Consider the following 27,990-nt stretch of genomic DNA (forward strand, 5'->3'; position numbering starts at 1 on the left):
GATTTTGGAGCTGTCCTTTCATATCCACGCAGAATCGGTCACAAAAATCCCATTATTTTATCCCCAAACTCTTTTACCTAGGCTGTGAATCCCGATCTCTTGCAGTTCCTCCCAGGTCAGTTCTGTCACGCTGCTAAGAGATTCGTATCCATTCTCAGACAGCTGCTTGTGGTATTCAGGGAGCCCCAACTGAGAAAGCCAATCCCACAGGTCTACCTAAATGAACATATGGAGACACTCTAAATACGCATAAGAACGCAACAAACTTTAAAGAATCACTCTGGATAAAGCGGATGAGCTGTTACGTCTGGGATTCAGAAAGCACCAAATCTAGAATTCTAGTAATGCTTGGTCCCATCAGGCCTGCATTAGGCATAACACAGTAACAGCTTGTCTGGAGTGCTCCTTAAAATAGAAATTACAAAGTAATAGCGCCTCCTAGTAGTGCCAACCACACAGTGCACCAATAGCACTTACACATCTCCGATTCCTGCACGCCGCTTCTCCATTCTCTGGCATGATAGATAAACATGAGCGCCCAGCAGAGGATAGAACTCTGTTCTCATCAGAAGAAGGACTGTTCTGTCTTAAAGGGGTATTCTGGTTACATCAACTTATGCCCTAGTGCAGGGATCAGCCACCTCCTTGAATCTACAACTCCCAGAGTCCTCCTTTACAGTAACAAAAACTGCCAAGTACGTGTGCATGCTGAGAGTTGTAGTTTCACAGCAGCTGGAGTGCTGAAGGTGGCTAACCCCTGCAGTGGGGGATAACTATTAGATCAGTGGAGGTCCAACCATTTGAATCCCCACCAATCATGAGAACCTGGGCCCCATACCCCGGGGGCTCTGCAAAATGAATGAAGCAGCAGGTCAAGCATCCACACTGCCACTCCATTCATCTCTATGGGTAAGTTGGAAATAGTGAGGCACTGGACTTCGTTATCCATAGAGATGAATGGAGTGGCTGTAAGAATGCTCAACCTGCCGCTCTGCTCATTTGGGGGCCCCAAAGGTTAGGGGGCCCCACATTCTCAAATCCTGTCTATAGGAGATTGCTTTATATAAAGGATGTTTTGTCATGTCTTTGTCCTGCTGGTTGGGGGTCATTCAGAATGGCATTAGACTTGCAGGTTACACACCCCTGATCTAAATTAAGCCTATGATTAATTTCTTAAAGAGGACCTGCCAACGCTCCTGACGGTTCTGTTTTAATAGCTTCATACATTCCCATGTAATAACAATTCTGGAGCATCTAGTCTTATGGCTGTATGTTGTGTCGTTCCTTTATAATTTCTACTAGAAGCTATGAATGAATTGCTAGCAGTCTGCAGTAAGGGTACAGAGGGGTGGTGACCAGTTGGGGGTGTGACCCTGCACAGTCTCACTCTATCCAATAAGTGCTGCGATTCTCAGACTGTGCAGGTACAGTCCCCTCCCCCAAGTGGTTACCACCCCCCTGTACCCTTACTGCAGACTGCTAGCAATTCATTCATAACATCTAGTAGAAATTATAAAGGAACGACACAACATAGAACCATAAGAATAGATGCTCCAGAATTGTTATTACATGGGGAATGCATGTAGCTATTAAAACAGGTATGTCAGGAGTGGTGACAGATCCTCTTTAAAATATATCTTTATAATGGCTTCTGATACAGAGCTCCAGGTACTCTGTGTTGGTGTCCTTTGTGCCAAATTTATCAAATGGCACACGTCGTTTGTTAAATTTGGAGCACTGTTAAACCAAACATTTTTGTCTAGAAATGCTACTCAGGTTTTTCTACGCCACCACCCTACTGGACTGAGTTAATTTTAGTTTTTTTTGCCACCTTTTAAAAAAGTCCCAGTGATAAATCTAGAGTAAAACTCATGAACACAGCTAACCAGTCTCACCTCCCCATGCTCTTTTCAAAAAAAGTGTAATAATTTTAGATTTATAATGGATTTGGAGCTCTGTATTAGAAAACCGTAGGTGGATTTATTAAAGGGATTGTGCCATGTTTTCAAGTTATACCCTATCTGACTAATTGGGGACCCCCAGCAATCCTGAGAATGGAAGTCCCATGTTTCCGTTCTGATGAAGCAACAGGCCGAGCATGCGCCCTTACTTCTCAATTCATTGTCTATGGGACTGTTGGAGTACAGCGCTTGGCTATTTCGGGCAGTCCCATGGAGAATGAATGCTACGGCAGGGAGCATGCTCGGCCTGTTTCACCAGCAGGACAGGAACATGGGATCCCTATTCTTAAGATTAGTGGGGGTCCCAGTGGTCAGATAGCGGCCAGTATGCTGTGGATCGGGGGATAACTTGAGTACTTTGAACCATCCCTTTAAGAAATGAATCAGCACAGAATTTTTTGTTTTACCTAAACACTACATATATGATAATGGGGTGGAGATTTCCTTTGCTTTACGATTTAGCTGTAGTTGATCCTGCGCTTTACGTTTTTTCCTCCTCTTACTTTCCCATCTGTCCTTCTCTACTCTATTTTGTGGAGCACTGTCCTCCATTCCTAGGTCGCAGTTTCAAAGGCTCGCCCCCTCCTACAGTACTACAATATTGGGGACTCCAAAAAGCCATAAAAAGTGTTTTTTTCACTAAATGTGGGGGTTGTTGCGCCGGCGTTAAATCATGGAAGAGTAAAGAGCAATCTCACTGGTGTTTTTTGAGGAAGTCCGTCTGCAACACTCAGCCTGCCAATCTCAGTGGAAATTTTCTTTCTGTGCCCGGGTTTTGTTACACCGATTGCTGTGAGATCCTACAGAAGGAAGGGAGATAATTACGAACTCTGAAAAGGATGGCTGAAGAATGGGACAGAATTATGGATCTGAACCCGACATTGTATCATTACCCTCACCTCCGGGGTCATTCGGCTGATTGTTGAAAGGTCATAGCCGGCAGATAAAAAGTTCCCGACGTACATGTCTAGCTGGAAACTCCGCAGCCAGCAATAGATAAGCTCTGCGTCCTGCAGATAAGTCACATACAATAGTTATGACAACACGCAAAACACTCACGACCGTCTAAAAGAACCAAACAATGCCTTATGATGGTTACAAACTTTACGCCTACGCATAATCTACATAAAGGAGGAGAAACGCTATAAATTACACTGCATTACTTCCCTTATGCTAATCCTGACTGACAGCCTGAATGACAGTAAAAAACAGAAAAAAAGGAAGTTATTCCAATCCTAAAGGGATCGCGAAATCCCACAGGGTATATGGCCGCCAACAGAAGTGGGATAGTGAAAGCTGAGGGAATAGTAGAATTGGGTCAGAGAAGGCAGCAAAAAATGAGTGTTTGATAGAGTCAAGCACCTGGACGTCAGTAGTTAGAAAATGCGACAGAGACCGCCGTATGGTGATGCAATCTGACGGTAAGTGTCCGTGAGATAAGAGGTGATTAGTGCCACTCCCTTAGTCTTAGGTATAGTATATTCAATACATGGATTAGAAGAGTAATTGGAATAGTTTGATGGAAACAGGTTTAAGAGAAAGGGGACTCACAGGTCCCGGGTAACAAATAGATAAGTGCTCCAGTGACAGATAAAATCAGGATAATATAAATATAAGTACAGAGAACCTAGGGATCAATAATATTAATGTAAATAGAATGAGACAATGAAAATGATAAAATAAATTTTTAACTCCCAAGGGTTAGGTTTATGCCCCCCAATATGCTGCACCCATCACCCACCCCCCAGATGGCTGATAGTGCTGGGAGCAAAAGTAGATTTCACAATCCGGTGTCCGTGAGTCAGTGCTCCCTGTAATTTTACCTTACCCGTGCCGTGGTAGTGCACTTGCGCCGAGGCGCACACCCCCGGAAGTCATGAGGGGTAAGGTATTTTCACGAAGTAAGGATTTTTGTTAGAACACCGGAAATACTAGAAGGGCACTGATGTGCTCCAAGCTGGAGCGCACCGAACAGGAGGAGCAGTTGGTGCGCTCCAAGCCGCAGCACATCGGGCAGAAGGGGAGGCAGGCAGGGGCTCACAGGGGGAGTGGCCACTAGATAGATGGTGAAGAAAGGGGACACAAATAATATATAAACGTACTATCAAAGCACTATAGATTCTAACAATATATAGACATATATGAGGACGTAGCAATGTAGACAAACATAACAAATGTTAATAATAAATAACCACATGGCTAAAATTAAATGGTGTAAGACGTATAACTTGAATAGGGTAACGGCTAAATTAATTTGTTTACTATGGGTATACGAGTACGTTATAAATATATACACCGGTATATATATATATATATATATATATATATATATATATATATATATATATATAATAGTGTCAAATTTGAATGTATATAAAAAGGTCATAGTTCCATATATGTTAAAACAATAAATAATGGATAAATAAAAAAGAAAAAAGAATGGGAGTATATAAAATATGCAGGGTCATATGATCCGAATGAGTGTCTGTACATACATATATAAAAGTAGATATAAAAATAAATATGTGTAAAAAAATATATGGACATGTTTACAAGAGATCTTAATTGTATATACAAAAAAAAAGTATATAAAAAAAACAAATGACGCTCTAAGTGTGAATTAGTACATACACATGTATACACGATGCAAATTAAAATGTAGTATGGTTTAGTTCTTAAAAATAATCATTAATAATCCAAGTGGGATCATGTTAAAGGAGAGGTATATAACGGGACACCATCCCACTATTCCCAAGAAAATCGTGTAGGTCTAACAAGTGGGATAACCGTATTCAATAGAACATATGATGGTTACCACCGGTCTTACATAATGGGTCCCATTTCTTGGTCCGAAATGGATAAAATGAATTAACACATGGAGTGGGTCAATGGGGACCATTAAAACTCTAAAATATATATTGTGAAGATAAATAAGTAAGCAAAGGCTGGGCAGGTTAATCATGTATGGGATAAGAGTGCTTTTTGTGTATTCAAAAATTAAGTATTCTAACGATTCATTGAATCCGAATGGAGCCAGCATATTGAGTCTATAGATCCAATACATTTCCTTGCGACAGAGTGTCTGGTAAGAGTGGGGGACCCATTCCAGGGGGGTTACCTTAAGAAGGGTGGGGTCGCCATCGTGGTAAGCAGAAAAATGACGGGACACACGGAGTATTGACTTTTTGTTTTATATTGGACCTGTGCTCATTCATGCGCTCCCGTAGTGTTTGAGTGGTGCGGCCTACATAGTACATGTTGCAGGAGCATTGTAATAGATATATTACATTGGACGTACTGCAGTTCATGGCGTGTCGCAGTAGAATGGGATCTTCATGGGTTGTCAGAATCACTTCCTTCTTATTGTTTGTGATCATGTTACAGCACTTACATCTACTTATCCCACACTTGTAAGACCCTACTCTGCAATCAGTACTATTTTCCCCTAGGGGTAGTTGTCCGCCCTGTGGTTTTTTTAAAATTTGGGCAGGATGGTGCGAGGATTTCCTTGAGTGTTTTTGCCCTACGGAATGTCAGGTTGGGGGCTTTTGAGATGTTTTTCCCTATAATGGGGTCCTTTGTGAGCACTGTCCAATGTTTAGTTAGAATTTTCCTGATCTCTACATGTTTCATATTATAGCGTGTAATTAGACTAAGTGGGCCATGTCTGGAGTTAGGTAATGTATCTTTTTTATTTTGTAGGCTCTCCTTTTGGTTTTCGAGTAAGGTTTTCCTTTTTGATTCGTTAATTAGATTGGTGGGGTAACCCTTATCCTGAAATCATTTCCCCACCATATCAAGCTGTTCTTTTAGTATCTTGTCATCGCAACAGTTTCTTCTGATCGTTCTCATTTGGCTGTAAGGAATGTTGTTTTTACATCTGTGATGATGGCAGCTTTTAAAGTCCAAATAACTGTTAGTGTTCACTCGTTTAAAATGTGTTCTGGTCCTGGTTTGATTGTTCACTATAGGAAGACTGCTTCCTTCGGGTGGTGCTCCAGAGTAAAAGTTAGACTCCAATCATGCTCATTGAGTCCTTTTACAAATGTTAGAAGGTCCTCAGGGTTTCCATCCCACACCAGTATAATGTCATCAATAAATATTTAGTAAAATTGCATTTTGGGGTGTATTAGGAGCCCCATCTTCTCCTCAAAAGACCCCATGAACAAATTTGTGTACAATGGGGCAAATTTCGTCCCTATCGCCGTCCCTTTCTCCTGACGGTATACCGTGTCTTGAAATGAGAAATAAATGTGATTCAAGATAAAATCAATAGATTTCAAAATGAAAGAACCCTGTGTCTCGGGCATCATAGGGTCTGAGAGTAGGACTTCTTTTATTGCTCTCATTATTGCTGTACAGCGATGAAACATCTAACGTTACTGGAAGGTTTCTAGAATGTTAAGTACATGTGAGGTATCCCTAAAGTACGATGGTAACTTTGAAACGTAAATTTGTAGAATACCATCAACATATTCAGAGAGGTTTGTGGTGAGGGAACCAATGCCGGATATAATTGGTCTACCAGGGGGATTTGTCAGTGACTTATGAATTTTTGGTAAAAAGTAGAATCTGGCTGTTGAGGGATGTGGAATTTTTAGATCGGTCCTCACTTTTTTGTCAATAACTCCCAAACTGTAGCCTTCATCTATATGAGTTGGTATAGTCTCTTCTTGTATTCCTGGGTGGGGTCGTGAGCCAATGGTTTATAATAATCCTGATCAGACAAAATACGGAGGGATTCGGAGACATAATAGCTAGTCTCCATAATAACTATATCCCCCCCCCCCTTTGTCGCCTTTTTATGACCAGGTCATTATTTTTGGCCAAGGTTCTTAGGGCTTGAGTCAATTCAGGGTTAAGATTAATTTCCTGTTCAATGATTGAAGTGGTAGAGAGGTTCTCTTTTAGGTCCGCCATGACCATATTATAGAAATTTTCAATGTCTGGGCCTCTGCTCTCAAGTGGATAGAAAGTGGCTTTTGGTTTGATTTTGGAAGGGATGATCATACTAGATGAAGGGTCTGGAGCGGTATCATGAGGGAGGTGGGAGGTGTCATGTAGATTGCCATTAGGCAAGAATGGGTGATGTCAGGGGGCTCTATATAAGGTCTTGGACAGGTGTGGTCTTTAATGGTAAAATGTCTATGGAGGGTAAGTTTTTGGATAAATTGATTCAAAACCACAAATAATTCAAAAAGGTCGGGTTTGTTTGTGGGGCAGAACGAGAGTCCCTTTCCTAGAAGTTTAATTTCATTGGGTGTAAGTCAGGGCTCGACAAATCCCAGGCGCCAGGTCGCCATGGCGACCAGGAATTTAGTCCTGGCGCTTGGGTATTTGTCAGCCCGTTTTCAAAGGTGCCCGGGCGATGGGTGCGGAGCTGCCGTTCTGTCCGGAGGCAGCACCGTTTGAAACCGCTCAGTCACAGCACACAATAGCAGAGACGCTGGCAGCAGGGAGGGGAGGGACTGGGGAGGAGTGTAATCTGATCCTAGAGTGGAAGCTGCTTCTGCCAGCCCCTCCCCTCCCCGCCCACCAACCAATCAGAGCTGAGGCGAGGCAAGCACTAGCAGCTCTGAGTCCGAGTCACTGACACAAGTACAGGAGGGAGTCTAAGTAAGAATCGAATGAGTCTCAGGTTAAAAGAATCTAAAGATCCGATTAGTTAGTGACTCATTCGATTCTTTGAGTTAAAAGAACAGTCAGTCAGACTCTAGAACAGTTTACACTGAGGCTGTTGGCTGATGCTTTTGCAGCAGTGATAAGATTAAGGTGAGAGAAGTGACAGGACACAGTTTAGATTACAGTTTGAATTAACCCTTCTGATCAAATTGGCTTCTCAAGGAGATCTATGTTGAAGGCATCCCTTATTCTGTCTCATTCAGTAGCTATAGAACTAAGGGTACTTTTACACTTGCGGCAGGATGGATCTGGCAGGCTGTTCACCTTGTCGGATCCGTCCTTCCGCTGTTTCGCCGGACCGCAGCTCTGTCCCCATTGACTATAATGGGGGCAGAGCTCTGGCGCAGCACGGCAGTGCATGGTAAGGCTACTTTCACACTAGCGTTCGGGTGTCCGCTCGTGAGCTCCGTTTGAAGGGGCTCACAAGCGGCCCCGAACGCAACCGTCCAGCCCTAATGCATTCTGAGTGGACGCGGATCCGCTGAGAATGCATCCGCCTGCCAGCGCTCAGCCTCCGCTCCGCTCAGTGAGCGGACACCTGAACGCTGCTTGCAGCGTTCGGGTGTCCGCCTGGCCGTGCGGAGGCAAGCGGATCCGTCCAGACTTACAATGGAAGTCAATGGGGACGGATCCGTTTGAAGTTGACACAATATGGCTCAATCTTCAAACGGATCCGCCCCCATTGACTTTTAATGTAAAGTCTGGACGGATCCGCTCAGGCTACTTTCAGACTTAGAAATTTTTCTAAGCTATAATGCAGACGGATCCGTTCTGAACGGATGCAAACGTCTGCATTATAGGAGCGGATCCGTCTGATGAAACATCAGACGGACCCGCTCCGAACGCTAGTGTGAAAATAGCCTAAAAGTACTGCATGTCCAACTTTTTAGTTTGGCGGCCTCTCACCGCGAACTGCCGTGCTGCCATTATAGTCAATAGGGTCCGGGGACGAAGCGGCGGTATATGTAACATGGTATACAGCATTATTGGGGGGGGGGGGGGGGCACCTACTAGGGGCTTTATGACGCGGCTCCGCCTGGCTCCTAACTTTTTTAGCTGGCTCCTAGATTCCAAGGAAATGTCTTTTTCGTTCTCCTTAATAATGGGGTTTATTGATACTCCAGCTTTCTGGGTTTGAGTCTCTTGTATAGGGATGCGTCTTTTTCTACCTCCTCGGCATCCTCTAGGTCTGTGTTTAATCTTTTTTTTTTTTTTTATGCTCGATACCGGAGTGTAAAAATGGGTAATTTTCAATGATCGGGTTGTCGACGGAGTACTTAGATGAGGTGAGTCTAATGGTTTGATTATGGGACTGAGAGATAAAATGCTGGTAAGGATCTTTCTGGTCGGTGGAGTGGGGTTGGGTGTCCGTACTGTTGGGGAGACCCGATCTAAAAAAGGATCTTCAGTCAAATTGGATGGAAGGGCTAGAAATTGGTCAGAATTGGATGGCGATAATCAGTAAGTGGAGATATTTAGATTGTCCTCTAATAATATTGTGATAGGGGAGTTCAGACTAGTGGAGGGCTGTGCAATATGCGTCCCTCTTGTTTGGGGTTCCTCCTCATTCTGATCTTCAGTATTTGTTAGTGTTCCAATGGCATGGATGATATCGGTACGAACTTTGTGGCTAGATTCTCTGGGAATCGTTTTTGGAGATGTAGAGGACCCTGTTTCTATCTTAGTCGTGGAAGTGGAGGTACAGGGATGTATTCGTAAATCTCCTAGAGTGGGGCTCCTTACGATGGAAGATCCAGTAATTGTAGGTGGAAAATTATAGTGTGTGCGATTAACTGTGCGGTTAGGGTGTTTTACACACTGTTTAGCAAGTTGAGGGATGACTGGAGACGTCCTTTTAGGATTATTATTTGGAATTTTTTAACGGATATTGCTATTGTGGAAAGTCAAACCCCTTTTGTGGTATGTTCACAATGTTGGCATAAGTAGATGATCCAAGTTGGACATTACTGCGTGCCGTCAATGGTTTAAGAGGGTAACTTAGGTGGATTCGTGTACGTTCCCAAGTTCTGATCTTGTTATCTTTATAATCTGCAAGATCCCTTATAAGTTTGCCACATTTGTCCCTAACTATATTGTATTCAAAGATTCTGAGATCTTTTCTCTTTTGTGATAGTGGATAGGGCAAGTGTACAGTATCTAATTCAGTGTATAGTAGCCTTTTTAATATGATTACCTAATCGGAGCAGAGGCGTTTCCGTTTGGTAATCAGGATTCTCATGAGGCTAAAAGAGTGATCATCACTAACTTGGAACCACCTCTCAGAGAACATTGGATCATCCAAAAATTAGGGTTTTAAAGATGATCTGAGGCCTCTGGGTATAATACCCAAGGATAGATACATAGAATGAAAATAGCCGTCAATTTCGTTACGGATGAAATCCTTGATAATCCCAAAATGGTGGACTCCGTTCGTTTAACAGTGTCCTTATTATATTTACATCGGCCCAGGTGCCTTTCGGTGTAGGTTTAAGTTTCTCAGCATCCTGGTTTTGTAGAAGGCTTTTGACTTCCCGTGTTACTCTGTTCATCAGGTTTATCACGTCTGTTAAAAGGTAGTCCCACCCTGCGTCTGCCTCTCTTCCTGGAACGCATTGCACTTCCGGTGTGTCACTTCTGGTTTCGGCGCTATAGCGCGCCCTTTTCATGTAGAGAATAGCCACATGGCTATAAATAGTTGGTATGTATCCAGTGTACCTTTACGCCATACTTTGTATTGTAGGTCTATGTATTTGTACCTGCTCCTGAGGAAGGGGAATACTGTCCCCGTAACGCGTTGAGCCATATATTTATTGAAATAAAGGGATTGACTAGAAGCCTCCAGAAGTGTGCTGCCATCAATCCTTGACACCTCTACATGCGATCCTGGCCAGGGAGGTTTAAAGTCACAGGTGTCTTGAGCTTTATCCTGCTGACTACCCCCCAGCGAAGTGGGTGCATACAGATTTTACAATTTTTTACTTTATATTTATTTTATCATTTTAATTTTCTCATTCTATTTACATTAATATTATTGATCCCTAGGTTCTCTGTACTTATATTTATATTATCCTGATTTTATCTGTCACTGGAGCACTTATCTATTTGTTACCTGGGACCTGTGAGTCCCCTTTCTCTTAAACCTGTTTCCATCAAACTATTCCAATTACTCTTCTAATCCATGTATTGAATATACTATACCTAAGACTAAGGGAGTGGCGCTAATCACCTCTTATCTTACGGACACTTACCGTCAGACTGGTGAGATTGCATCACCATACGGTGGTCTCTGTCGCGTTTTCTAACTACTGACAGCCTGTATAACAGCCCAGAGCTGCCTTCCCAATTTCCTGATTGCTGCAGGAATCAACCATCGTCAGCTCAACTTAAAGGGATCCTGTCTGATTCACAGGCAGGAGGAGCTAAGCAGATCGATATGTATTAAAGGAGTTTTCCAGGATTTTCATATTAATGGCCTATTCACAGGATCAGTGAGGGTCCGACTGCCAGCACCCCCACTGATCTGCTGTACGAAGAGGCTGTGGCGCTTCCTGAGAGCTTAGGCCTCTTCCTAGGCCAAAATAACGTCATGTTCATCGGTCACAACCGGCCCTAGGCACTGCTCAGTCTCATTCACATGAATGGGGCTGAGCTGCAATACCAAGCACATCCACTATACAATGTATGACACTGTGCTTGGTAAGCTGCGAAGAGGCTGCAACGCTTACCAGAGCACCGGTGAGTGCCGTGGCTTCCTCAAACAGCTGATCAGCCAGGAGCTGGACCTCCTTGCCAATCATATACTGATGATCCTGAGGATAGGCCATCAATATAAAAATCCTGGGAAAACCCCTTTTAATAATATATATATATATATATATATATATATATATACACACACACACACACATACCATTTATGCCAATGTCCCAACTATTTGGAGGAAGTTGGGACATTGGCATACATGGTTATATATATATATATTTTACTTTTTCATTTTTTTTACCTACATCACACTGTATAAAACTTGGATAAAAAGCTCTGTATAGCCATGAGCAAGCAGAGAATGCTGGGAGATTTTACCTATACAGACTGCTGAATGTTAGATGCGTCTGTTATAAAGCTATATTCACACGCCACAGATCTGCTGCAGAAATTCATCTGGATGATTGGCACCAACGCAGAAATCTGCTGCGTGTGAATACCACAGGATGACTGTAAAATAAGTAAAGAAATGCATTTACCACGTTACTATACATTAAATGTACATGGTAGGAAGGTGCAAACTTTATTAGGGCTCATTCGGACGGCCGTATGCTGTCTGCAAAAATGCAGATCCGTTGTTTTGCGGACAGTTCAGCATGTCCGCAAAAAAAACTGATTGCATTCTGTTTTTTTGCTGATCCATAGAGTTTAATAGGGCCATGTCCTAATTTTCACGGACAAGTATAGGACATGTTTAATTTTTTTGCTGGGCCGTGCAATGGAAGAAAAGGGCCCCATAGAAGTGAATGGGACAGCATCTAATCCGCAAAAAAAACGGATCCGCATTTTTGCGGACAGCATACGGCCGTCTGAATGAGTCCAGTAGTAACACTGAAGACCCTATGTTACAATATTCAATCAAACTGCATGTCTCAGGGTAACACAAGAAAATCGAAAAATAATCACAAGCTGCAACCGCAACGGAAAGGACATGTCCATTTTAGTAAATGCTAGTATTTCCCATTTAAGAATCATTCTGGAGCATCTTTTCTTTGCATTTTGCATTGTGTCACTCCTAGGTTATTCCTCCCGGAAAAGTATGAATACATTGACAGCTGGGCGTTACCATTCTCCTTGCCAACAGACTGGACAATGTCAGAGCGTGTAGAGAAATGCTAAACAATCACATGTTAAAAGGGTCACTAACAGAGACACATCAAAAGTTTAGATTGGTGGGGGTCTAAGCGCTGAGACCCCCACCGATCCCTAGAAAAAGATGAGGGAAGCACGCTCTATCTTTTAGCTACACGAGTTGGGCTTTATAGAAGTCCTCAGTAGCGAGGAGAGAGAGAGAGCTACAAGAGTGCTTCTCTCTCATTCTAGGGATCGGTGGGCGTCTCCGCTCTCAAAATGCTCAAGACCCCACCAATCTAAACTTTTTATATGTCTCTATGACATATCAAAAGATTTTTGAAAAGAGATTGACTCTTTAAATGCCCATTTATACATATTTTTTTTCGGGAAGAATAAAAATAAAAAAAATAAAAGGAACAGCACTAATGCAGAATTCTTAAGAACTGTCAATTCATGGGGAATACAAGTATTTACCAAAAACAGACCGTTGTCTTTAATGCAATAACTGGCAGAAGAAAAAAAACGAGATTTTTGTATAACTTACCAGTAAAATCTCTTTCTCGCTCTTTCCTTGGGGGACACAGAAGACCTTGGGTATAGCTCATCTCCCTAGGAGGCGTGACACTAAGTGAAGACTGTTAAGCCCCTCCTCCCCAGCTATACCCTCAGCCTGGAGAGAGAGACTGCCAGTTGCGTGTCCAAGTAGTGAGAAAAGGCAAAGTCCAAAAAGTGGAACCAACAAGCCAACTACCCAAAGGGTAAAACAAACTCGGAAACAGTCAGAGAAGAACAAAGAATGGGTGGGTGCTGTGTCCCCCAAGGAAAGAGCGAGAAAGAGATTTTACTGGTAAGTTATACAAAAATCTCGTTTTCTCGCCCAGTTTCCTTGGGGGACACAGAAGACCTTGGGACGTTCAAAAGCAGTCCAAAGGGGGAGGGACCACAGCACCAAGGCGAAGCACCCGAAGGCAACAAAAAACCCGCCGCCTGCAGACCAGGCGGCCCAAGGCAGCATACGCCGAAGGCCGAGTATGCACCCTGTAGAACTCGGTAAGGTGTGCAAGGAAGACCAGTGACCACCTTACAAATGCATGGCCGAAGCCTAATGCCTCCGGCCCAGGAAAAACCGACAGCTCTGGCAAAATGAATGGTGACACCAAAAGCAGAACCCTGCCCTTGGTGCGACAACCACAGCAAGAGCCACACTGAGAAAGCGGAGGAAAGCCACCCTGGAGGCCCTCAACCCTTGCGCGGACCTCCTGGGAACACAAGAGACCGAACGTCGACAAGAGTCGGAGATCTCCAAGTAAAAAACTGCAAGGCCCAAACAAACGTCCAAATCGGTGAAGTGTCCGTTCCCGGGGGTGGGAAGGGGAGGACGACTGCCTCAATGAAATGAAGGACAAACATCACCTTCAGAAGGAAGGAAGAGACGGAATGGAGAACAGCCCTGTCCTGGGGGAAGACAGAAGGCTCGGAACAAGAAGGGCCGCCACTCAGGCACCAGTCAGAGACACCAGCCCTGCAGAGCAGGGAGTGTCTTGCCTCCTTGGACACTAAGCAAAAACTGGCAGTCTCTCTCTCCAGGCTGAGGGTATAGCTGGGGAGGAGGGGCTTAACAGTCTTCACTTAGTGTCACGCCTCCTAGGGAGATGAGCTATACCCAAGGTCTTCTGTGTCCCCCAAGGAAACTGGGCGAGAAAGCATAATATATTCAATGGTTTAATGTAGATTAGGAAGCATTAAATATTATAGACACCTTTGACATGGAATACAAGTTTACAACCTGCTCCTAGTTCCAGGCTCTCTCATGTGCACATGTCCCTTCCAGTAATAGGTGCTGGATCTGTGTCCAGGATGATTTTGGCTTCCCCTTGCAAACTGCCTCATGTGTGCTTTACTCCCTTGAATGCTTTCCTCCCTCTCCATACTCTGATTTGCTGTGTAGAATTTCCTCTCCCTCCCTGATGCTCTCTCCAACTTTGAGAAAAGGGAGGCAGAAAGCAATCACAAATAGGAGTCCTGTCAGACTCAGCAGCACCACCAGCTAGGTAAAGGACTTGTCCAAACTTAGCAGAAGCAAAATGGTAGAAACATTTTAACGAAGACTCTTAAAGGGCATCTGTCAGCAGATTTGTCCCTATGACACTGGCTGACCTGTTGGCAGCTGAAGACATCTGTGTTGGTCCCATGTTAATATGTGTGACAGGGCCAGGTGTTATGACATTTTCACTGCCTGGCCCTGTCTAAGTGCAGAGGGCGCGGCAGTTGCAGAGAGAGCAGAGCCTCTAGGTGTAATGGTAACGCCCCTATTGCTCCTAGAGGCTCATTTGCATATATTAAAATATAATTTTTCTCAGCAATGCAGGCACATATGAACATTGCACCAACACAGATGCCTTCAGCTGCAGAGCGCACATGTAACAGGTCAGCCAGTGTCATAGGTACAAATCTGCTGACAGATGCCCTTTAAAAGTTCTTTCATTTTTCATTCAGGAAGCAAATGAACCATAAAAAAATGCAGGGTGTCCATAGCCGTTAACTGAAATAAAAATACTTATGTCCTAGGTGGCTGTTCGGCTTTCTGCTACCAGTATTTGCTAGCTCTGCACTGACCAAATCTATTTGTATGCAAAGTCCGTCTACATTTCATTTTCATGCGCAAGATTTTTTATTTTCCTTATTCTCGACTGTCCTTGTAAATGGTTCAGTATAATCATGTGAGCAATTGTTGTGACAACATTACACACTTTACGCCACCACATACCTTTCCTTGCATATAGGATCCTGGGTCTTTCTCCACCACATGAACTGGGTGCATCACGTGAGCAGGAGCGGTGCCTAAAACAGGCGTAATACAAAAGATAATATATTAATAAGCAGAAGAATAATAGTAATTTATAATAATTGTGTAAAGAAAAACAGGATTAAGCTGATCCTCACCAACAGATATTCTGTTATGGTGATCTTCATAACCATGATGTAGGTTCTGAAAGAAGACAACCAAAGTGTCCAATAAAACAAAGACATACAAAAGCAACATGGAAGGTGATAAGAAAAGGTTCTTCAAGAAAGCTACCTGAGCATTCTCTATGAGGAGAGTGGAGGTCAGACCACTGCTTTCAAAGCTCTGGCCACTTCCAGCGCTGCGTACGCTGCCAAGGCTGCCCTCGCTGCCCACACTGTGACGGTCACCGGCTAGCAAAAGCACATAAGTAACAATTCAAATGATATGCACACGATTAAAAAAAACATAATCACACTCTCACCATGCACTCGCTTACCTCCGATGTATTCAGAGGTAATACCAACGCTGGTTACTGTGCCGTACTGACTGGGTTGCGGTAGCAGTGGCTTTGCCAAACGCTGCTGAGAAGGTATTGTGGCATTACGAGATAGAGTGGAGCCTAAGGGAGGAAAATTAGGCACAACTCAGGCAATAAAGTACATTTAACTTCTTATAGGGCGTTGTGATATTTAGTCATCTTCTCACCAAGCCTTTTTGTGATGACCTCTACAATTGCTGGAGGAAAGAAGCCCACTCTATCCGTTCCCTTCTGCGCATCATGGATATGACCTTTCCATCGACCATCTGGATGTTGCTCCAAAACAGTTATGAGGTCTCCAGCCCTGATATTCAGAGCAGTAGGATCATGAGCATTCCAGAAATCTTTCAGGGCCCGGACTTTAAGTATCCCAGAGGCCTCTGCAATGGACAATGTGCAATGTTTTAAGACACCACCAAGCTATTTGAACCGTTCCACCTTGTCACATGCCAAGAACATGCACAGTTACCTCGAAGAATCTGCTTGATGTCTGTGCTGGCATGGGTGGTGGTGAACTGGTTTACAATATCTAAAGCAGTCTGATTGTACGTGTTCCGGATATTTACATCGATGCCGTTCTACCAGATGAAGATAGAGGAGATTTAGTCATTTCCACCAAAACATCTCCCCAGGTTACAGTTCTTAGTGTTTTACTTCCTACCTCTATTAGCAGCTTCACGACTTCGGTCTTTCCACATAGTGATGCCTCGTGCAATGCAGTGCCCATCTTTGTCACTTTGTTAATCTCAATGCCAGATTTAAGGAGCAGTCTGAAAGGAAGAGGTCGGCAAAACACAAGTGCTCGTAAGTCCATACAGATCTTGAGATCATTTCATGCCTTCCATGGAATCTATAGCTATTCCACCCACCTGATGACCTCCCGGTGGCCATTTTTTGCTGCCAAGTGCAGAGGTGTGGTAAAATTAGGGTCTGTGTGATCTTTGGATATGCCTTCCAACAGGGAGACACATAGATGGCTATTCAGAAGCAGCTGCACCACCTGAGGAATAAATTAAAGGAGACAATACATTATTAATGGAGGTAGGTAGGATTCTGTAGACCTGGTTTCTGCAGAACTCCAGGGTCCACCAATTTGGTAGAAGGTACTACCAGAAATGAGAATAGCAGGAGGTGGGGTATTCTATGAGGCCATAGCGGACGAAGAGCTGCTAAGGAAGATCCTTTACCGTAGCCAAGCAATTCTCCACAAAATAACAATCTAGGCTCCGTAGACAGACGTGGCCATAAGGTAAGTGTGACCAGTGCAGGTGGAGCTTGTACTCCCAGTCCCAGAACCTGGCACATTGAGCGGTGTTATTTGTACACTGTATGATTGTATTATATGGGTACTATTTGCTAATCTATAGACAGGGATGGGTATCAAGAGAAGATCCTGCATACGGCACCACCCAACCTAAGGCCGGACCTATCTGTACTTTTTTTCCCCCTAGAGTTCGATGAGCTAAAAGTCCTAAAACCATAGCTCTACAGGGAGGCAGATAGATAATAACCAGAAAGGATGACAGGGGCAAAATATACGAATCAGAAAATAAAAGGTTACTAGTCTTACCTTTACCCTCCCAAATTCACAAGCCAGATCCAAGGGCGTTTTCTTGGATTTGTTGACAAGGCATGGATTTGACTGGTGCTGCAAGAGGGTCTCAGACTAGCAGTAGAGGGGACAGGACATAGAAAACAATTAAAGCACAACTACAGTATACTCAAAATCCTGAATATTCAAATATGGCTGCCTGTAACCCCAATAATCACTTCCTATGCCATATTTACAGGCATGCAGAAGTGGAGATATGAAAAGGCGTTTAGCAAGATGTGCGTAATATGGAGTGCCAAGATGGGGGCAACATCGTTTTTTTTTCTCGCCTAAAAAAATACTGTTTTCCTGTACCAGTCACAGCACATCTGCTGTGCATATGTTACCCATTTGCATTTCACATGTCCAGCATCCTGGAAGATAGAGGTGCTATAAAATAAATCACAACTGCAGATCTGTAGTGTGTCCTTAAAGGGAACTTTTTTTGTTCAAAATGCAGTGCAATCAGCAGGCAGAATGTTCTAGAGCAGGAGGAGCTAAGCAGAGCGACATATTGTTTTGTGGGTAACAAAGTTAGGATAACTTGTAACTTACCGATTAAAATTTTTGCTCCTTTTGTGCTTAGGAGTCCAGTGGGCGGTCCTACTCATTGATTGACAGCTTTTGCTGTGTACACACTTCTATTTTATGGATCCAAAAGTCCATATATTGTAGAAGTTATACTAAATCTTTTCCCATAAAACGATATCAATCTGCTCAACTCCTCCTGCTCTATAACATGCTGCCTGCAGATCAGAGACCATATTCAATGTGACAGATTCCATTCAAAGGCATTTTCTGAGACTTTTTCAGACACCCGAAACCCAGGCACTGGCACATGCAGTAGGGCCGCTGCCTTCTCCCTGCACAGTGCCGCACATTGTATAGTGGCTGTGCTTGGTATTGCAGCTCAGCCTCATTCACGTTAATGGAGCGGAGGTGCGCCTAGGCCACGTGATCGATGAACGTGACATCACAGGCCTAGGGGCAACTGCGAGAACCAGTGCCTTCTCAGATAGCTGATCAGCGGGGGTCCCGGGTGTTGGACCCCCACCGATCAGATACTGATGGACTATCCAGAGGATAGGACATCAGTTGACAAATCTCGGAAAGCCCTTTTAAATCCACTGTCTCCGTTATCTTGACTCATACATGAGAGTACGACAGGGAAGCCATCTCTGGTAGTCTAAACTCCCTGGTCATCTCATATTTATACCATGGAGGCTGTGGTACAATATGGGCACTATTATACCGTATGGCACTACTATGTGAGCACTGAGTGGTTATATTATTTAGGCAGTGTAAGGTACAGTTATGTGGTAAGTATTATGATAGAGAAATTCATCTTTTTTTTTTTTATTACTCCCCCAAATACAGGAGTGGCCTATAACATGTTTGGGGTCCAGCAATCTTGATCCGACTTTTCATCGGAAGGGCAGCAATTCCCTGACATTCTCACTCCGGGTGCTACAGGTAGTAAGGCAACTGTCCAACACCCAGCAGGCATCGCGCACATGTTACTATTCTAATAGGACCCATGCATGATACTCAATGGGTGCTTGATGGCCGCCTCAGCAATTGTACCAGGGTGTACACCAGTACTGCTCCTTTAAACTGCCAGAAAAGCTAAAATTTTCAGGATAAGCCGAGGTTATGTTCGCCATCCTAAAAGAGACAAGCAGAAATGATGGGCCTTTACACAAACGTGCCACTTACCACTTCATAGTGTCCATACTGAGCAGCTAAGTGCAAGGGAATCTGTCCATCATTGGAAGCAGCATTGACGCTGGCAGCTGCTCGGAGAAGGAGTCGCGCGGGCTCTGGCTGGCCCTGCCACGCAGCGTAGTGTAAGGGACGCATTCCTACATGGAGCAGAAAGAAGGCCTTTAATACAAGAGCGGCATGCTTCCAGATATCCCAGAGGACTCGCCCTGTTCACACTCACCATTGCCATCTTTGATATCCACAGCTGCCTGTGTTTCTAGAAGCAGCAGCAATAGTTCAGAGTTGCCACTGAGCGCAGCGTGATGCAAAGCGGAAAACCTGCCGAGAGAACAGAGGCCGACAGTTGAGTAAAACTGGAGCCTTACCAGCCGGCAACACTGGACACATTACCGCCATCTCCTCAAATGAGAACAGGAGAGGAACGTTCTTAAAGGGGTTCTTCGGGAATGAAAATGGCCACCAGCAACCTGTCCTAGAACGTGAGCGGGACTAGTTGCCTCCACTTGCAGAGCTGCCTAGGTAAGGAGAGGAGATGTGGCCTCACTACACTGATTTACAATAGATGATAACGATTCGATCCTGCCTACGATATGCCATCATGGCTGAGCAGCCTGACAGTAACACTCACCGATATGTAGTACAGTGATTCCTCAAGATACAAGGACCTCAGGATACAATATTTGGTCTTTTCCAGCCATCCTAAGTTGAATCCAGACTCAACAATGTCTCAGACTCAGATACAACCAATCTACATGGCCATTTCATTGGTAAAACATCTTTATGGGTTGTCTTGTATCCCCTCTGTGGTACGAAATGCCCTCTTCCCCCCCAGCCCTGTCTGTGCCAGGATGCGCTGCTCCTTTGGACTCCAGTTGATCGACGGCTCCATTTTATTTTTCTGGTGCACTGTATACGGTACGGGACCCTGAAAGGAGCTCCTGTCCTCACCATAGAAAGTCATTTACAGCTTCCAGCATCTATTCATGTCTGTTTTTAATTGCTTTATATGTCTTGGTTATCTGCTTATTTTTCTTAAGATTTCACTTTTTCTCATTCCGAGATGACATTTTTGGGCTCTGGAACCAATAACTGGTTTTCCACAGAGTTATGGACTCGAGTTACAATGGTTTCAACTTACAGTGGTCGTCCTGAAACCAATTAATATTGTAACTTGAGGGACCACTGTATATGCAAGTGCTGGAGCACAGTGTGTAGTGAGGCCACGGCCCCTCACCTCCTAGAAGGAGGCAAATCATTCCACGGAAAACTGTATTCTGACATCAACAGGCCCCAACAGGTGACAATTTACAAAGATTCCCCGATTATCTGATGGGCATTGAAAAAATAAAAATATAAATAAATTATCTAAATTTACAAAATGGAAAAAAAAAAAATACCCGAAACTCAAACCTAGTTCTACAACAGAAATAATAAACAGATGGGTTATCAGACGTAGGGATAAGGTATGGAGGTCCATCAGAGCACCTCGTGAAAAGTGCATGTGGTCTAGCTGTGACCTGCGAGATGCCACGATGTGACAATCAGCAGAAATCTGAAACTGCTGGAATTCTGCATGATCACATTCACTATCGCAAGGCAAGGGCTGCACTACAGCTATACTAGACGGTTGTACCCAGTATTACCGAACATGATCGCAGAAATCCAGCACAGCAGGCTTATATTTCTGACGACTCCCATTCCATAGTCACAGCAACTCGCGGGTCGCAACGAAACCACATTCACCATCATTGGGGGCAATGTAGTAGCGTGACGATGAGAAGCTATACCACGTGACTACAACTCACCATGTAGCCCTGGCCTTAGAAGCCAACTGCTGGCATTCTCCATGTAATAACCATCCTGAAACATCTTGTTGTTGTGTTGTTACTCTATTTTTCCTTCTAGAAATGTATGAATAAATGTACAACTGGGTGTTAACAGTTGGGGGGGGTGTCCCTGCCCACAGTCTGACAACCATCCAATCAGTGCTGCCAGTGGCAGACTGTGCTGGGACATCCCCCCCCTTCCCAAACGGATAACTCCCAGTTGTACATTAAAGGGGTTAGCCAACCCCTATAATGCCCCCAGAATGCCCTGGCCTCTCAAACTGGTTATACTTACTCCAGCACCCGCGTCGCTTCTGATGCCCACACAGCCGACGCTGCATCTCACAGTCGTGCGGATCAAAACATTTTGGGGGCATTATAAGGGTTGGATAACCCTTTTAATTCATATATTTCTAGAAGGAATAGTAGAGGGATGGCACAACATAAAGTTATATGAAAAGATTCTGTAGAAATGCAAGTAGTTACTAAAACAGACATTTCAGCAATCAGCATAATATCATTATGCAAACTGCAGTTCTTCTTTATAGCAAGGAAGTAAATACGGTGTTCAGACCAAACCTTATATTAAATCAAGCTCCTCGTAAAACTCAGCGACTGAGTCAGAAAAAGTGGAAAAGGATTCTAATAAGAAAAGCTGCGGAAAATGTATAAAATATGCAATTATGCGTAATATTTATATTATTCTGCAAGCTTAGAACATAGGGGGTCATTTATTAAAACCAGCGTTTTAGATGCCGTTCTTAATAACCCCTGGCGCCGGCCTCTATATAACTTCAGCTCATCCACCGCCGGTCTAAATCTACACCAGCTTCTTTGCCGTCGTAGATTTAGAACATTTTCTACGCCTAAAATAGGTATAGAAATTGATAAATGAGACAGGCCTATTCCCCAACCCCTTTTTTAGACCTGGCGTGAGTGGGGAAAAGTTGCAGATTGTGGCTCAAATATCCCTTGCGCAGCAATCCACACCAAACATTGGCGTAAGTCTGATAATAAATCACACCCATAGATCCCGATTTATCAAGATCAGCGCGTGCTGCTACGCCAGTCTCGGTGGGGCCTACGCTGCTGGGGGAGGCAAGTAATTTATAAGGAGGAGCAGGCATTGTAATAAAAATGACAGTCCGTGCACCAGAATTAAATTTACGGCAGCTCAGAGTCATCATTTATGCCAGTTTCAGATGTAAAAAAAAAGATGAATGTGCGGGGACCGATGGCCTCACCCTCACTATGCCCCCTATTTAGAAACTGGTGAGGGTGGAATAAAAATGCAAAAAAAATGCAAAAAAGGCATTAAATAAGTTGCCAAACTGAGGTTTTGCTACTTTTAACGTCAAAAAGGCATAGAGGATGATACATTTCCCCCACAGACTTGCTAGAATATGGGCTGCGGCACTTGCTACAGAGCCATGCCCCATGATCTTTAGGCCTCATGCACACGACCGTGTCCGTTATGCGGTCTGTAAACCACCGAGCTCCAATATATGGATGCAGTCCGTGTGCATGCCACAATTTGTTGCAGACCAACTGAGGGACATTTATCAAGGCCTATACGACACAATTGTGGCTTTAAAATGTCGCACATTATGGCGCACCATAATTTGCGACTGTTTGAGCTTTTCGCCACTTTCCAGAAGTGTCTAGGGAAAAGGGTGTGTGGCTTAGCAGAAGGGGCGTGGCTTAACACCACCGCCGCATTTACTATAACTTTTGCCAGAAAGTGGCGGAAATTATAGCTGAAGTCTACGCCATCCTGTAGCTGGCATACACTTCAGTTTCTGGCGCACGGCAGGGCAGAGATGCAGGCGCATCCAACGCTAGCGCACGATGGATCCGCCATTCCTGATATACAGTACAGACCAAAAGTTTGGACACACCTTCTCATTCAAAGAGTTTTCTTTATTTTCATGACTATGAAAATTGTAGATTCACACTGAAGGCATCAAAACTATGAATTAACACATGTGGAATTATATACATAACAAACAAGTGTGAAACAACTGAAAATATGTCATATTCTAGGTTCTTCAAAGTAGCCACCTTTTGCTTTGATTACTGCTTTGCACACTCTTGGCATTCTCTTGATGAGCTTCAAGAGGTAGTCCCCTGAAATGGTTTTCACTTCACAGGTGTGCCCTGTCAGGTTTAATAAGTGGGATTTCTTGCCTTATAAATGGGGTTGGGACCATCAGTGGCGTTGAGGAGAAGTCAGGTGGATACACAGCTGATAGTCCTACTGAATAGACTGTTAGAATTTGTATTATGGCAAGAAAAAAGCAGCTAAGTAAAGAAAAACGAGTGGCCATCATTACTTTAAGAAATGAAGGTCAGTCAGTCAGCCGAAAAATTGGGAAAACTTTGAAAGTAAGGGCTATTTGACCATGAAGGAGAGTGATGGGGTTCTGCGCCAGATGACCTGGCCTCCACAGTCACCGGACCTGAACCCAATCGAGATGGTTTGGGGTGAGCTGGACCGCAGAGTGAAGGCAAAAGGGCCAACAAGTGCTAAGCATCTCTGGGAACTCCTTCAAGACTGTTGGAAGACCATTTCAGGGGACTACCTCTTGAAGCTCATCAAGAGAATGCCAAGAGTGTGCAAAGCAGTAATCAAAGCAAAAGGTGGCCACTTTGAAGAACCTAGAATATGACATATTTTCAGTTGTTTCACACTTGTTTGTTATGTATATAATTCCACATGTGTTAATTCATAGTTTTGATGCCTTCATAGTCATGGAAATAAAGAAAACTCTTTGAATGAGAAGGTGTGTCCAAACTTTTGGTCTGTACTGTATGTCCCCCACTGACTTCAATGGGTCCACACTTTGGACAGGTATAGGACATGTTATATGTAAAAAGCATACAAATGAGTTCCGCGTGTTTTCTGCATCCATATGTGCCGTTCCGCAAAAGACAGAACATGTCCTATACCTATAAATGTGTATGTGGTGGCTCGCCTATCACGATACAATGGAACAAGGTGCTCTGTTAAAAAGGTTTCCCCTAAAAAAATCTCATAAAGAAGTACAAAGCAAATGGTTAAATTAACGGGCACTCTTTCATCCAAAGCTGTATCGAGGATACTAATATAGAATAGTGCCAATAGCATAATAGAGAGGTATAGTACTGAAAACTGATTTTATGTAACCACCTTAATATTCCTCAATATTTTGAGCTATGATTGACAATAGATTAATAATTGTTCATATAGTAGTGTATAAATTCCAGCATATATAATTCAATAAATAATTAATGCATAAAACTCTGATAATTAATATGAAATTTATTGAACCAAAAAATAAAAAGGAGATAAAAATTAAGTAAAAATTAAAAAAAATGGTTTAATAAAGTAAATCTATGTCCCTATATATTGGCGATTAGTTCAGCATTTCCATGGTTAGTAAACAAACTTGCTTTTTAACATATTAATCAGGGAATAAAATGTCTTCTTCAGTGATGGTGCAAAGAAACTGGTGACAAAAATATGTAAAAGGTGTACATGTCATTGTACCACTGAAGGAGCATGTAAGCTCCGAAACGCGTCTGGGAATTATAGGAATGCCATCTAAAGAAGCTGCCAATAAAGTATATACACGGAAAGTGCCAAGGATAAAATATTATCATCCACTAAAAGGAGGGAGTATCGCCAACGGCAGAAGCCAGTGGGCGGATATCCAATTGGGGCGAGATTCCTACAATCCCCGAACACAGCAGTGATTCAAACAGTCCGGAGTAAAAGTGCGCCAACACGTGGGACGCCAACCTCAGGAAACAATTACCACACCGCTGGGTGGATGTAAAGGCACGGTCGGTGAAAGTGTCAAAACTGCTCCCAGTACAGGCATCAATATGGTAATGAAGCTACATAGTAGCGAACACTAATACATGGTACTGAAATAATTACTGAGCTCAGTACAAACATTGTATCCTGTTATAAATGTAACAGAACAAGAATCAAAGGGACACTACTACCACTCATCACAACTATTTTTATATTTTATATATTATATATACACTTTTTATTCCTTTATTTTTTATATCAAAATTATGAAGAAAAAAAACCAAAAAACAATCCTATAACACCCATCACCAATTATATATATATATATATATATATATATATATATATATATATATATACACACACACACACATACACACACTTTATTACATTTCTCTTATTTTATCATTTTTCTACCTTTTACACATTTTTGTCACCAGTTTCTTTGCACCATCACTGAAGACGACATTTTATTCCCTGATTAATATGTTAAAAAAGCACGTTCGTTTACTAACCATGGAAATACTGAACTAATCGCCCATATATAGGGACACAGATTGACTTCCTTGAACCATTAATTATTGATTTTTACTTAATTTTTACTTTATTAAATTTCATATCAATTATCAGAGTTTTATGCATTAATATTTATTGAATTATATATGCTGGAGATTATACACTACTATATGAACAATTATTAATTATTCATCTATTTATTCATATCTCTAAATATTGAGGAATATTAAGGTGGTTACATAAGATCAGTTTTCAGTACTATACCTCTCTATTAGACTATTGGCACTATTCTATATTAGTATCCTCGATACAGCTTTGCCCGTTAATTTAACCAATTGCCATGTCCTATACCTGTCCGCAAAGTGTGGACCCATAGAAGTCAATGTGTCTGCAATAAATTGCGGTGTGCACACAGACTGCACCTGTATTTCGCGGCTCCGTGGTTTGCAAACCACAAAACGGACACTGTCAGGTGTTTGAGGCCTCAATCTAGAATTTCCACAAGCGGCAGCATTATAATGCCCCATCAGCTTCACTCCTAGAAGTCTCAAGCAGACCCCTCAGCTATTAATTTTTGTGGAAGGGGAAAGCAGCAGCCCTGCTGGATTTCTTCTCCCCGGGGATCAGAAGCAGATATCTGCCACACGCTCACAGTTCTCACCTCCGTTAATGGGAGGCAGCAGAACACCTTTAGGGTACTTCACACAGTGGAATATTTTCTGCCGTGTTTTTTTTTTCCTTTGGCAGAAATCCTTTAGATTTCTGCTGTGTATTTGCAGCTTGCAATGCAGGGGATTATGGTGATCGCCCCACTGTCAATGGGGCTAAAACATTGCATTTTCAGAAAGAAAAAAGTGACATCCCACTTATTTCCCTGGCTGATTTCTTTCCCGTAGCATGCCAGCGGGGTTGCGGAACCCATTACCATGCCCCTGTGAACATACCCAATAGGCTGGAAACACATGCACGGTTGATGCAAATTGAGCTGCAGTTTGAGGCAAAATCAGAAGCGGATCCCACAGAAAGGGGGAAGTATAAGTCCTTCCGTAATATTTCTCATTCCTTTCCAGTCCACTCCTGGCTCATAAAACTGCATGTGTGATACCAGTCATGTGAACTGTACCTATGACACTGGCTCCCCTGTTACATGTGCGCTTGGTAGCTGAAGACATCTGTGTTGGTCCCATGTCCATATGTGCCCGCATTGCGGAGAAAAATGATGTTTTAATATATGTAATTGAGCATCTAGGAGCAATGGGGGCATTACCATTGCACCTAGAGTTTCTGCTCTCTCTGCAACTGCCGCGCCCTCTGCACTTTGACAGAGCAAGACATGATTACAATTTTACTACCTGGCCCTGTCAATCAAAGTGGAGAGGGCGCAGCAGTTGCAGAGAGAGCAGAGCCTCTAAGTGTAATGGCAACGCCCCCGTTGCTCCTTGAGGCTCATTTGCATATATTAAAACATCATTTTTCTCCGTAATGCGGGCACATATGAACATGGGACCAACACAGATGCCTTCAGCTGCCAAGCGCACATGTAACAGGTCAGCCAGCGTCATAGGGACAAATCTGCTGACAGATGCCCTTTATATAACATACTGCAATCCATCGATTCTCAACCATCTTTCCTTGCAACATAGCCAAGGGTTACCCCCTTGGGGTCCTTTGGGAGGGCAAACAGATTGCGGCATGGCCGAAAATGCTTGGCACGGGGACAAGCAACAAATCCCAGCAAGAATAGATCATCATAAAATGCTTCACTAGATCCTGCACCAAAAGTTCCTTCAGGGAGGAACGTGAATAGAGTTTCCCTAGAAAGTTTCGGTGGATCCCCAAGGCAATAAAAGGTTGAGAATGGGACAAAGCAGGACATGGGAACAGAAGCACACACTCACCCATCACCGTCCTGATAATTGACATTTATCCTCTTGGTTGATCCCAGAAGTTCTGCAAGAAAAAGACCAACTGGTTATTATCCATTGCTCAATGAAAAAGCGAGTGTACATAATTAAGGATTTAGGTCAACCTAGGAGCCACTGAAGGACGGCAGAAGACAGAAATTCCTCTAACGGGACAACTTACTGGGCCTGGATATAGCAGTACAGAAGAGGACTTGTCCCATGTGGCCTTCTCCAGAGACGATGGCTCTCCTATAGGTTCTACAAAGTCAACGTGTCTGCTCTATTTTAGATTTCGGTTACATCGCCTTAGACAATCTTCCAGGCTATTTTCTCCGTCCAGACTCGCGTCTTCCAGTTCGCTCTTTTTTCTACCTCGGTTTTAGAGAGAAGGATTTTTTGTTCTTGGTCGCAGCCCACAGAAATGGTTGACATTTTGCATACACAGACTGAATTGTATCTGCTGTTTGCAGACAAGAATGAAGGCCTATTGCCATGCTCTGCATGCTTGTGGTCGATCGCACAAACACTGCGGCCATGCGTAGCTACGTCCTGCAGGGACTAGTTAGAAATAAGCGGGGTCTGTTCGGGGGGAAAAAAAGGGGGGATCACTGGCTGCACTGTGGATGATTCATTCCGTAAAAAAAGGGTGTCAGGCGGCGATGAAGTAACTCCAGGGCTGGGACAGGAAAGAGTTCATGTAACTGCGCTCTGCAGGAACTGCGGTCACACCAAGACTTTTCCATCTCTATAGCAGGATATGATCTAAACGCGGCTGCTAAGACAATCAAGGAATGAGGTGTCGCACTCCCACCCCTGTAATGTCA

At 43.4% G+C, this 27,990-nt stretch overlaps 1 protein-coding gene across 2 annotated transcripts in view; it reads right to left on the bottom strand.

The window, feature by feature from the left end:
• CASKIN2 (CASK interacting protein 2) overlaps window positions 1-27,990 on the bottom strand; it is a 52,983-nt gene that overhangs the window by 8,292 nt on the left and 16,701 nt on the right. Inside the window, exons 2-17 of one of the 2 annotated variants that reach the window (XM_040435699.1) lie at window positions 27,348-27,538; window positions 27,161-27,212; window positions 19,342-19,439; window positions 19,113-19,258; window positions 17,376-17,471; window positions 16,675-16,805; window positions 16,467-16,575; window positions 16,275-16,383; window positions 15,973-16,185; window positions 15,764-15,886; window positions 15,559-15,677; window positions 15,423-15,468; window positions 15,247-15,320; window positions 2,861-2,971; window positions 2,660-2,761; window positions 78-216 (exon numbers count right to left, since the gene is read on the bottom strand). In XM_040435699.1, coding sequence (XP_040291633.1) covers window positions 78-216; window positions 2,660-2,761; window positions 2,861-2,971; window positions 15,247-15,320; window positions 15,423-15,468; window positions 15,559-15,677; window positions 15,764-15,886; window positions 15,973-16,185; window positions 16,275-16,383; window positions 16,467-16,575; window positions 16,675-16,805; window positions 17,376-17,471; window positions 19,113-19,258; window positions 19,342-19,439; window positions 27,161-27,212; window positions 27,348-27,387 — 1,708 coding nt within the window. In that variant the 5' untranslated portion in view covers window positions 27,388-27,538. The remainder of the gene's footprint in view (window positions 1-77; window positions 217-2,659; window positions 2,762-2,860; window positions 2,972-15,246; window positions 15,321-15,422; window positions 15,469-15,558; window positions 15,678-15,763; window positions 15,887-15,972; window positions 16,186-16,274; window positions 16,384-16,466; window positions 16,576-16,674; window positions 16,806-17,375; window positions 17,472-19,112; window positions 19,259-19,341; window positions 19,440-27,160; window positions 27,213-27,347; window positions 27,539-27,990) is intronic. The other variant, XM_040435698.1, reaches the window with a different exon arrangement.

The sequence above is a fragment of the Bufo bufo genome, chromosome 6 (assembly GCF_905171765.1).
Source record: "Bufo bufo chromosome 6, aBufBuf1.1, whole genome shotgun sequence".
Taxonomy (NCBI): Eukaryota; Metazoa; Chordata; class Amphibia; order Anura; family Bufonidae; genus Bufo; species Bufo bufo.